Source organism: Salvelinus alpinus, chromosome 19 (genome assembly GCF_045679555.1).
Source record: "Salvelinus alpinus chromosome 19, SLU_Salpinus.1, whole genome shotgun sequence".
In the NCBI taxonomy this organism is placed as follows: Eukaryota; Metazoa; Chordata; class Actinopteri; order Salmoniformes; family Salmonidae; genus Salvelinus; species Salvelinus alpinus.
The window spans coordinates 40110822-40123495 of NC_092104.1; the positions used below are offsets into that span (position 1 = coordinate 40110822).

General features: G+C 40.0%; 2 protein-coding genes across 2 annotated transcripts in view; one reads left to right on the plus strand and one right to left on the minus strand.

Annotated features, from left to right (window-relative positions):
* The window catches only part of LOC139545574 (olfactomedin-like protein 2A), a 29052-nt gene extending 27654 nt beyond the window's left edge, over positions 1-1398 (minus strand). Inside the window, exon 1 of the mRNA XM_071353510.1 lies at positions 1086-1398. Within this exon, the coding sequence (XP_071209611.1) occupies positions 1086-1154 (69 nt within the window). The 5' untranslated portion in view covers positions 1155-1398. The remainder of the gene's footprint in view (positions 1-1085) is intronic.
* Positions 1399-4594: 3196 nt separating this feature from the next.
* LOC139545576 (nuclear receptor subfamily 6 group A member 1-A-like) overlaps positions 4595-12674 on the plus strand; it is a 99556-nt gene continuing 91476 nt past the window's right edge. The window contains exon 1 of the mRNA XM_071353511.1: positions 4595-4829. Within this exon, the coding sequence (XP_071209612.1) occupies positions 4763-4829 (67 nt within the window). The 5' untranslated portion in view covers positions 4595-4762. The remainder of the gene's footprint in view (positions 4830-12674) is intronic.

Below are 12674 nucleotides of genomic sequence, written 5' to 3' on the forward strand. Positions count from 1 at the left end.
GCCTAGTGGTTAGAGCAGGGGTATTCAACTCTTACCCTACAAGATCCGGAGCCTGCTGGTTTTCTGTTCTACCTAATAATAAATTGCACCCACCTGGTGTTCCAGGTCTAAATCAGTCCCTGATTAGAATGGAACAATGAAAAAATGCAGTGAAACTGGCTTCGAGGTCCAGAGTCGAGTTTGCGGGTGTTAGCATTGGGCCAGTAACCGAAAGGTTGCTAGTTTGAATCCCTGAGCTGACTAGGTGAAAAATCTGTCGCTCTGCCCTTGAGCAAGAAACTTAATTTCTCCAGGGTTGCCTAAATAATAGCTAATCCCTGGCCGTTACCCCAGTCTCTGAGGGTGTGATGCAAAAAAATACATTTTCATTTCACACCACACTTGTACAGGTTACACACATGTACATGTGTGAAACAGGACAAACATAAGCACTAATGTAATGGTTACTTAGTCTGATGTGCAATACGGGGATTCAAAGTCTATACTTACAAGCCAAGAAGGCTGATGTCATGTTCAATAATGACATACATCTATTCTTTATATCAACACGTGTTCAGACTGAGAGAAGGGAGAGAGTCAGTGTCTATGGTCAGGCAAATTGACTGATCTCTGACTGGACACCTGGTCATACAGGGAAACAGTTGATATTGGGGAATGGGCATTTAAATTTGGATATCAAACGGATAATTGGAATAGCATAATGTTTACCGTTTGTTACGCAAACTGCTTCCCGCTTTCAACAACCTCACGTCACAAGAGAAGCGTCGATCGCTCCTTCGCGCACGTGAACGAATTAACTAGGCTAATTTGCGCAAATTGTGCAATCATTTCGTTGAAATACGTTGACTTTAAAGTGGGATAATATGTTTTTTAAACAGTGCATAAAACATTAATATTCAGATATTAAGTTAACAATAATAAATGTACTGTAGCAGAGCTGCAAGACAGGGTTGACAAATTCGTATTAAATATTTTATCACAAAGAATTAGATCCATTAAATATGGGGGAGTTCCTTACTTACTTGTGCCATTGCAGCATTATATAGGTGTTATTAGTCTATAACCAAGTCATGCCCATAACTTACCTTACTCTGCGCAGTGACATCTTTACACACCACCAGTAGGCAAGCTAATAAATTCGTAAATCTCCACATTTTCCTCCCAGGTGCTTGATAGCAGATAAAAAATCCCTCAGCACAACTTTTGGTGTCGGAATGACAAGATCGGTTACAGTATTACTCGATCCATAAATTAGGACATCCGCACGAGATATTAGGGTTCCATTGCCACAGACCCAAATCGTATATGTTGTTGCTGTAATATGCGCAACAATCAGTTTTCCAAACTGATAAGGCGCTGTCCGCACACTAGTCCTCAACTCTGCGCATCAGGGGTAAATGATCATTCACCAATCTTCTCTTCTCCACACATGGGAGGGGCAATTTGCACACACGCTTGACATGAACATGGGACATAATATTTCTTATCGAATCTTATCTTTAGAGTAATTTCAGACGTATTTCATTCTAGTTTAGTAACTTTCTAATATTCCATACAACTTTTTACAACCTTTATTGCGACAAATCTGACAATTAGCATTTACGCAAGTCGCACAGGGATATGAATTACACGTTACAGCTGCACTTTTTCTATATCATTTTAGCATTAATTTGAAAAATGAGTGGCACATATAAAATGTGTGTGCACAAGTTTCAGAGTTGTCTCACTGGTGCTCGCAACTAGCCCTACTGCCGCCAGACGGCACTGTTATAATAGCGCCATCTGGCAGCAGTAGGGCTAGCTCGCAACAACACAGGACCAGGAGAGACAGGACACAGATGGAGTGGAATGTAAAAGAGTAGCAGCACCATCTCCTGGCTATTTGTAAAACCAACAGGCACTGTGTTCTTGGAGGTGTTCTTGTACCGGGGCCCCGACTCAATCAAACCCCCATTGCGGGATTTACGCAGTAGAAGGTTAGATCTTGTCTCCGTAATCAAATCAAATCACAGCATGGTTTTGGGTAAAAAGGGCACTATAAACCTACTAGTCCTACTAGACTCCCTAGTATAGGTCTTCACAGGTCCACCCGAAACCGAACCTGATACCTGACATTGGGACCTGAGTGAGTATGGGTCCAAAATTCAAACTTGTCTATCTGGTCCGGGTCAGGTCCTGTTTGAATGACAGCGGGTCTCGGGTCTATGTAACCACAACTGATAGACATGAGTGAACCTGACCACAGCTCCACATAGCCTATAGAATACACATTTTACGCTAATAAGGTAAATGTATTGACTTATAGAAGGCCTAGCCAACATATAAAGACCTATTTGTTAACCTGAAGAGCATCTTGGCTGATTAACATATTTTATTTGTCAGTCTGGTCCTATCGGACCTTTTAGGTTACGATTTGGGTCTAGGTCTGGTTGTCCTTGGGTCCATTCGGGTTCGGGTCGGGTCTAGGTCCGATTGTCCTCGGGTCCATTCGGGTTTGGGTCTGATTGTTCTCGGGTCCGTTTGGGGCAGTTCCCCCACCCCCCAAAAATCTGGGTACAATCGGGTCTGGGTCTGATCGTCCTCGGGTCTGTTCCGGTAAGGGTCCAAAAAGTTGATGAAGATCTTTACTTCCTAGGTAGCTTATACAGGCCTACAGTGCCTTCAGAAAGTATTCAATGCCCTTGACTTTTCCACATTTTGTTGTGATACAGCCTGAATTTAAAATTACATTTAGATTTTGAGTCACTAATCTACACACAATATCCCATAATGTCAAAGAGTAATTTTGTTTTTAGACATTTTTACAAATAAAAAACTATTACAAATAATAGTGGTTGACATGATTTCTGAATGACTACTCCATCTCTGTACCCCACACATACAGTACAAGTATCTGTAAGGTCCCTCAGTCGAGTAGTGAACTCCAAGGACATATTCAACCACAAAGACCAGGGAGGTATTCCAATGCCTCGCAAACAAGGGCACCGATTGGTAGATAGGTAAAAATGATTAATTAGGCTTTGGATGGTGTATCAATACGCCCAGTCACTGCAAAGATACAGGTGTCCTTCCTAACTCAGTTGCCAGAGAGAAAGGAAACTGCTCTGGGATTTCACCATGAGGCCAGTAGTTATTTTAAAATAGTTACAGAATTGAATGGCTGTGATAGGAGAAAACTGAGGATGGATCAACAACACTGTAGTTACTCAACAATACTAATCTAAATTACAGAGTGAAAAGAAGAAAGCCTGTACAGAATACAAATATTCCAAAACATGCATCCTGTTTGCAACAAGGCACTAAAGTAATACTGCAAAAAATGTGACAAAGAAATGCACTTTTTCTCCTGAATACAAAGCATTATGTTTGGGGCAAATCCAACACATCACATCACTGAGTAGCAATCTTCATATTTTCAAGCATGGTAATGGCTGCATCATGTTATGGTTATGCTTGTCATCAGCAAGGACTAGGGAGTTTATTGGGGGGATAAAAATAAATGGAATAGAGCTATGCACAGGCAAAATCCTAGAGAAAATCTGGTTGAGTCTGCATTCCAACAGACACTGGAAGACAAATTCACCTTTCAGCAGGTCAATAACCTAAAACACTATCTACACTGGAGTTGCTTACCAAGACGACATTGAATGGGGCCTAGTAACAGCTTTGACTTAAATTGGCTTGAAAATCTATGGCAAGACTTGAAAATGGCTGTCAAGCAATGATCAACAACCAACTTCACAGCGCTTTAATAATTTTGTAAAAGAATGACTGGCAAATATTGTACAATCCAGGTGTGCAAAGCTCTTAGACACTTACCCAAAAAGACTCACAGCTGTAATTGCTGCCAAAGCTGTTTCTAAGATGTATTGATTCAGGGGGTTGAATACTTATCTACTCAAGATATAAGCCCTATTAGTGTTTTATTTTTGGTAAATGTGTGAACAATGTTAGCATTTTTTGTCAATTTTGAAATTAGAGAGGATTTTGGGTAAATCGTTGTTGACAAAAATGAATTAAATCAATTTTTATCCCACTTTGTAAACGCAACAAAATGTGGAAAAAGTCAAGGAGGTTGAATACTTTCCAAAGGCACTGTCTGTATACAGTAGACAGTTCTAAGGTTCCGTTAGTAAGGATTTGAGTTAGATGACAATGCACAAACCATTCATTCTACGAAGCTTAATTAACAATGGTTCATTTTTGCCAAATAATCTAAATAGATATCAGAAATATAATGGTGAGAGACAAGTGACAACATTTTGCATACTTTCCCCCAGAATCACCTTTCAATGGTCAATCACGTTGGATTATTATGGCCATTATTTTTCACAGCCCTTGAATACCATTTTAGATTATCCAAGTCAACTTTGTATAACACTTAATAACAATACTTTACCGTTCTAAACTGTTTTGGAAAACTGATGGCCAACTAATTGCCAACTCAGCGGAATGATGCAACTATGTAGATAGCCGCACCACCCCCAACTACAAACACCGCGGCCAAACCCTACATAACCCAGAATTCCTGCTACAGCGCGTGCGTCATTGCGTAATGTTCAGGGTGCAGGTTTGTGTAGGTATGGGGGTGTGGAAGAACTGTTATTCTTACTGACACTCGAAACCATGGGGCTGCGGTCCGTCCAGTGAGACAGGAGCGCATCAACGCAACGAAGACAGCTAATTGCATTATCGAACTGAAAATAGTGGTAATAGGCGCCCTGTTGATAGAAAGGCGCGCATGCAGCTTTTATGAAGGAGGATGGAGATAGAGAAGAGGACGAATGGGTTCGATTACCCAGAGAGAAACAATGCGAAGTCCGTTAACGGTACGTGTTCGCATCCTTGCTATAATTCCATTAGAACTGTATAGTGGATGTTAACATCAGGCTGCTTGCTTTCTATAGGCTACATCAAGTATTTTTATCAGGTTTTGTGCATGCAAATCTATACATGTGTAAAAAACATTTACAGTCATTGGGGAAAACACACACATGCATATACATATATCAATGTCCTTACATTCATGATACATTATTATACAATTACTGTAACATAGTTAATCATCCTGTTTTTAGCCTACATAATATTCTGCTTATTCTATGTGGGGTGTAATAAGGTGAAACAATATAGTATCCTTCTCATGGGCTGTTAATTGCCTTTCAAAATGTGTCTTACCTATGGGAATTATCTGACCCAGTGTGCTCCCTGCGATCTATATGATAGGCCTACTTTTGTTAGTCAGTCTTGATTCTTGCATATTTCACACTGTGATGGGTTTGAGGGTCGTTTGTTGAGAATAGAGGTAGGAATGTTTTTATTTGGACGTGGGCAGTCAGCGGTCTTTTGAAGATCGTAAAAGGTGAACTTTTGAACTTGGAGAACGCCCTGAAGCTATTAGGTTTAGTCACAAAATCCTGTGTTGGCTATTACCACCACAAAACATGGAAATGGCTGATGACCAAGACAAGGCAGCGGGAGAAAGAGAGAGAAAACATTGCGTTTTAATAATTCAATGAATCCAATTGGAATGACAAATTGGCAACATTGGCTTAGATCTGTTAATAGACCACTTCTCAATAGAGATAAACATATTTGGCATCGTTTTAAATCGAATAAATCAACATAGTTGGAGGCTATTAAAGAGTAGCTATACGCCTATATTGTTTGATCATTTTTGGTGAGATAATGTCATTAATAATTACACTAGGTGTGATCTCCTGCCATGGCTATATATTGAGGACCCAATTCACTATTCCTTATAAGGCTATACATCACACATTTGGTTATATTTCGTTTTTAAAATGATTTCTCTCATGCACGATGGCAGGTTGACAAATATCGACACGTTGTTTCAAGGGAGGGACATTAGTGTCTCATCCAGGCGCCAGCGCCTCGTGCCCCAGTGTGGGTGTGAAGATTTATTGTCATTTCGAGGATTAAAATTCCTTAGGCCTTGACGAGGAATAGTAATCGAAAATGACTGATCGAAATTAAAGTATATATCACATTATGCTAGTGGACCACAAATGCATTGATTAATTAATCTTATTTTGGCAAGAATGAGGCCAATATGCACTAATTCATGGTTTAGTATCAATAATGTTAAACCGTGTAGCACACTGTAGGCTACTTAAGATCTAATCAGTGGCATTTATATAGCCTAAGGTTTTGATTCTTTTCATGTATGACAATTCTTTTTTGTGTGTGCAAACATTATTTCAATGACAAATGTGGAGATTTACCAAATTGCCTAAAATAAGGGAATAATAGCTCATTTTGGGCGGGTTCGATGGAACTGACTGATTTACATTCGTGTACAAATGTTACATTTAAGGTATTTAACTTCACTGTAGTTACATTTATAATACGTTATTAGAAATTGTGCTTATTAACTGATCATAAACGTTATCACATAGTTTGAAATAAAATAAAGTAACTAATTTAAATTAAATTTAGAAAATAAAAGTATGCCATGTTGTTCATGTTTATTTGATTAGGCCTAAACCTCGTAATAAATACATAAGTAAATATTAGTATTTTTACAAATTCTTTACAAATGATTTCCATATCGTTTGCCAATGGTTAATTAACTTGTTCATTATGCAAATGTAAAACATATTTTTAAATAAGTATATCCTGAAAAAAGGGAAATATAAAAAGGGATCTATAAAGACATTAGTGGGCCTAACATATTTACCTAAAAATAATAGTTTGGTCCACCCTTAAATAGTTATATTCAAGGTTCTGATTTCTTCATCAGAGAATTTTAAATGACCCTAAAAGAACCTGACATGTTAAGTTCTATTACTGTAAAGAAATGCATGTGTCTAGAGTAAGTATGTTATATTCCATGAAAATGTTCTTCTCAAATGAAAATAGAGAAAATGAAATACTTTTAAAAGACTATTCATTTGCATCAATTTACCGTTACCATAATTACGATAAAATACTCAAATTGTATTTTATTTTCAAGATTATTATGAAGACCTCATTGTTGAATTCCTTCTCAGTTAGTTTATTGACAATTTCACACTAAAACAATATTACAATTCAGTATAGCACTATATCAGGACATTACTGTGCTGGCTATGCCAAACCTTTTAATAATACTGTATATTCCTCTGGTGAAGAGCCCTGTTGCACTACAAGCTATACTACAGTATCACCAGTCACCACTGACATAATGTGAAAATATTCTAAACACATACTCATTTACTGCTTATCTAATAGCTTTGCTTATCTCTGAATTCATTCCAAGAGAAACTCAATTCCCATTGATCTGAGTGTCAGGACCTCTACATTTTCCTCTAATCAATGTAACAGGTCTGTTTTAATGTAATTGTCTTCACATTAAGTTAAATAGGAAAATATGTTTGTGTGAATCTGATGTGGTTTAGCCTCAGGGTGGTAAGAGGGCCTGGCAGATTTTTGCAGACACAGTGAAAGAGAGTGCTTTGTCAATCCTCCACTCTGGTAGGGGCTGGGGGTGGTGGGCAAGGGACCATGAGGCTTTCCCAAACTGTGTTGTGGGTGGAGAAGGAGGAAGGGCAGGATACGACCCCTGTGGTGCTGCTGAATGATGATTGAAGATTACAGTAGGGGTAGAAGAGACGGGGGACAGGGGCACAGCAGGCAGATGTGATCCATCATGTCCTTTTTACCAGAGAGATTCTTAACTCGACTCCTGGCCATATCTTAGCTCCATCTCTTATCTCCCAATCTGCATCAACCCCACTATCAGCAGACACAAGACACTGTCACTCCCTCTACCTTTAAGTTCATTTTATTCAAAACAAATATTGTTGAGAGTCAATACTATGAAGGAAAGACTAGTGGTGACAAATGACTAATTACGTAATTAACCTGATTAATACTAATTAGAGTTGGCCTTTACAGAGATCAGGAAAATATATTTTTAGGGCAGAATCATAGTAGAGGAATGACAGAGTGTCATTTTGTTGGGTATAATGGAACAAAACAGGAGGATAGAAGTCATTAGAGAAACAGGTCTTTATGGAAATAATGTGCAGGCATAGTGAGAGGTATTTGCTCTGAGGGAGATCAGCAGGGTTGGGTAGGTTACTTTCTAAATGTAATCCTTTACAGTTACTAGTTACCTGTCCACAATTTTAATCAATAACGTAACTTTTGGATTACCCAATCTCAGTAACTTAATCTGATTACTATACTTTCAGTTGCTTTTAGATTACTTTCACTGCAGGTTAGCGTTTTTCATCATGAATCTTGTTTTGGAGTTAGCTCTCCAGGGTGGTCACTAGCTGGCACAACCACAAAGTCATAAAATCTGATTTTAAACCTAACCCTATCCTTAACCACACTGCTAACCCTAATGCCTAACCCTAACATTAAATTTAAAAAAGTTCTATTTGCATGTGAAAAATGAATGCCATATGCTGCATTTGCTACAGTCCTATTGTTAATTTTTTTGGGGTGACACTGATATCTCAATAAATTGCAGCTGTTTAAATCTATCAAACGTGTGCAAGTTTGAGCATGTGTCTGTTAGGCCTATGGACATTAGATTTAGCAATAAAAGCCCCCTGGTGGTCTTCTTAAATGAAACTTGTTTTTGACAGTACAATAGGCCTACACCGGGGGAGTTTTTATTCCATAGGATGGGATTCACACTATGCAGCTGTTGCAAGAGCGCATTTTCCCCTGGCTGTTCACCGGGTCATATTCATTATGCCGATTCTGTTGCAAAACGTTTCTTAAATGGAAGCAAACGGGAGGGACCTAAATTAATGTGTCCAATAGAAACTCTTGTTTTGCTCTGTTTGCTTCCTTTTGGTTAAACAGTAAACAGTTTCGATAACGAATACACCACAATATTTTTGCTGGTAACATAACAGATTACAGTTACCGTTTTTGTGTAATCTTTACATGTAGGCTAATCCGTTACTCCCCAACCCTGAAGATCAGCCACTTCTATGCTTTGTTATACTGTTAATGGAGATTTATGCGATATATATATATATTTTTTAATTCAAAGACAAAATGCACATCTATTATGGATTTGTGTGTAAATGTGTGAGCAAATTATTTACCTTCTGAAATGATCAAACAGGACCAACATAAATATTTTCAGCAAATCTAATATATTTGACAGATTTTTACAAATAAATAGAAATGTATATGTTATTTTGGTATTACAGAATACTAATCATGGTACGAGCATCAAGTTCTGTTCCTCATTGTCTTGATAGAGAATGCCTTGGCAAAATTCACCAAACAATGACCGTGACTAAATGATGACCATTGCCCAACATGTACTGCCTCAGCAGAGCTCTGTTAGTAAGGACACAATGTATTGCTGCTCCTGTGTGCTCCTCCTGTCCCGGTGCACTGACAGTAAGTGCCGTTACCAGGCAACACATTCTTTCGGTCATCCCTGTAATGATACAGAGAGCAGAGGATAATTAGATCAACGACTGGTGACCCAGCAACCAGCAGGCCTCGGGAATCAACACTTCACACTGTAGAGTCAATTCAGAACGTACACGACTCACACATAACAATACCGAAATCACAGGACGCATCATAGTATTTAAAACATTCTTCTTTTTTTTTAGTGTGAAGATGTAAATCGCAGGACACAATCAAGTCATCTTGTGCGATTTGTGTCTGTCTTGCAGTCAACACACTGGAAAGCTAATGCATTTGCACCTATGGGCTGAGACTTATGGAGATGTGGCTCTTGAGGCGATAATGGCCAAGTCTCTGTTGACCCCCAAACAACCCAGGAAAGTATTTACAACCTCCACTTGATCCATGAGCTAGAGGAGAGCCACTGAGCAGGCCTGGAGGAATAACACGGCTAGTTACTGACAGGCAGGCAGAGATGCTTTGTTCATTTATCCAGCTAGCAGCCCAACAGAACACAGAGCAGAACCCTTAGGGTATGGACAAGGAATTAACAGCTGGTATTGAGATGCAGGGGGGCTGGCGTGGCGGGTCATAAAGAGGAGACAGTACAGTAAGGGCATCAAGGCAGTTGGTACAGTGACATCGCAGATGCGTGAGTCTAGGGCCAGGCTTTTGTCAGGGCTCTGTGATATTCAACACGTTGGCCAGCCAGGAGCAGTAAACGTCTACAATTTGAGTTTGAATTTGGGTGGAGGATGAGTTTACAGGGAGCTGTAAAACACTGAACTTGGTATGTAGAGTAGGGATGGCTTTCCTGTGGATCTCACAAATCAGAGCCAGGGTATTGCTACAGGAGACAGTTGTTACGGGCTATAAACGAGCGGCTTCCCCTGACTCTGACACATTTATTCAAATTAGCCCCTCAAACTTAGTGCAATCAACACTAGAGTAGTGACGGATGTAGTGTACCTGTGTTTGACATACATCTCTGTCGATAAAGATACGGCTGGTCTCTCACTCGTTCATTCTTTTGGAAAGGAAACAGATTTCATTAATGAGACATTCATTTGTTACCTGAGCCATCTGCACTGATTTAAGGCAGCACAGTAAATTACTGACCCTGACATTTCACAGTCAACAGCAAAGACACACAGTCACATTCCCAATGACTGTGTTAGCAGGAATCTGCTAACAATCTGGGCTTTCTAAACTTTTGTCCTCATCACTTCACAATCCTCACAAACCCTTCTACAGTACATGATTGGCCAGTGGACATTCTCAAACTCTCTTTGAAAACTTGGAGGACTCAGAGAGGCTCAAGAAGATACCATGTTCCTTATAGTGTCACATGAATGGTGCCATAACTTTTCTCTTATTTATTGGCACTCATTTAATAAGATAATTATTATCATATGCCCCTGAGCCATCAGTGTGTGTGTGTGTGTGTGTGTGTGTGTGTGTGTGTGTGTGTGTGTGTGTGTGTGTGTGTGTGTGTGTGTGTGTGTGTGTGTGTGTGTGTGTGTGTGTGTGTGTGTGTGTGTGTGTGTGTGTGTGTGTACTACGCTATCCAGCCCAGTGCGTGGTAATAAAACTCTGACCCCTGTTATGATGAAAGGGAAGTTGATCCTTTGAGCGTGTCGGTCGACCAGCTGTGAATGACCCCCGCCCAGCCCCTCTGTGGCTCTGACCAGGGCTTGACCTGAGAGCTGAGCTGAGGGGGCTGGTGGGATTAGTGCCGATAAAGACATACAGTCAGCATCTTTAACCAAATCACCTACTCTAACAAATTACATCAACATGGCTAGAGGACAGAAAAAAGCATATAGAAATGAGCGAAAGTGACATTTACATTTTTTCACGCCACTTATATACTGCAGGTTTTAGAATCTCAGATCTACTGAAGACTGCATTTAAGGTTAATAGGTTGTGTTACTCATACTTTAGGATACATTTTAGACTGAGAGCGGGACTTAGGCCACGTTTACACAGGCAGTCCAATTCAAATATTTTTTATCAGTAATTGGTCTTTTGATCGATCAGATCAGCTCTGAAAAAGATCTAATGTGATTGGTCAAAAGACAAATTAGTGGAAAAAAGATCAGAGGGAGTGAGCCGTCCATCCGAGATTAGGGAAGTATGCATTGTTAGGCTGGAGGGAGCAGAGGGGAGGACAGAGTAGACATTGTGCTGCGTGGTATTACATACTGGGGTCAGAGGTCAGGTGTAGAGGTCAGAGGGATGACCACAGCACAGCCTGTGGATCTAACACTGGAGTTCCTCCACAATCTGTCACATTTCATATCCATGATGGTGTGATGAATAGTCCTGGGCACGGTTTCCCGATAGCGATGGAATGTATCTTTTAACAATGTAACTTTCCTACAATGGCCGAAAAATGTTCACTGGTTGAGACAGTTTAAAGAAGGATTTTTAAGCCTTAAGACAATTGAGACATGGATTGTGTAGGTGTGCCATTCAGAGTGTGAATGGGCAAGCCAAAATATTTAAGTGCCTTGAATAAAATGGTGCCGGAGAAGAAGGCAGACGTTTTAAGTGTTTTGTTTGTTTATTTGCGTTGTTTGTAACTTATTTTTTAAACTTATTTTGTACATAATGTTGCCGCTACCGTCTCTTATGACCGAAAATAACTTCTGGACATCAGGACTGTGTTTACTCACCACTGACAGGCAGAAACCTTTTTTTCCTTTAACGAGTCTGACGAGCCCGACGCAAACAATATACTGCTTTCTCAGGAACAGGCCCAGATCCCTGTGATTTGCGTGAAGAGGAGGCGGAGTAAAAGGGGCCGGCAGGGTAGGCTGCCTTCTGAGAATTCGTAGGCGATCTAATTAACCCCCACTTCCTTCCATTCTGCTAGCAAACGTGCAATTTTTGGAGAATAAAATAGATGACCTACGCGGAAGATTAAACCACCAACGAGACATTCAAAACTTTAACATCTTATGCTTCACGGAGTCGTGGCTGAACGATGACACTATAAACATACAGCTGGCTGGTTATACGCTGCACTGGCAGGATAGAACAGCGGCGTCTGGTAAGACAAGGGGCGGCGGACTATGTATTTTTGTAAACAACAGCTGGTGTACGATATCTAAGGAAGTCTCGAGCTATTGCTCGCCTGAGGTAGAGTATCTCATGATAAGCTGTAGACCTCACTATCTACCTTTTCGTAGCTGTTTACATACCACCACAGTCAGAGGCTGGCACTAAGACAGCATTGAATGAGCTGTATTCCGCCATAAGCAAACAAGAAAACGCTCACC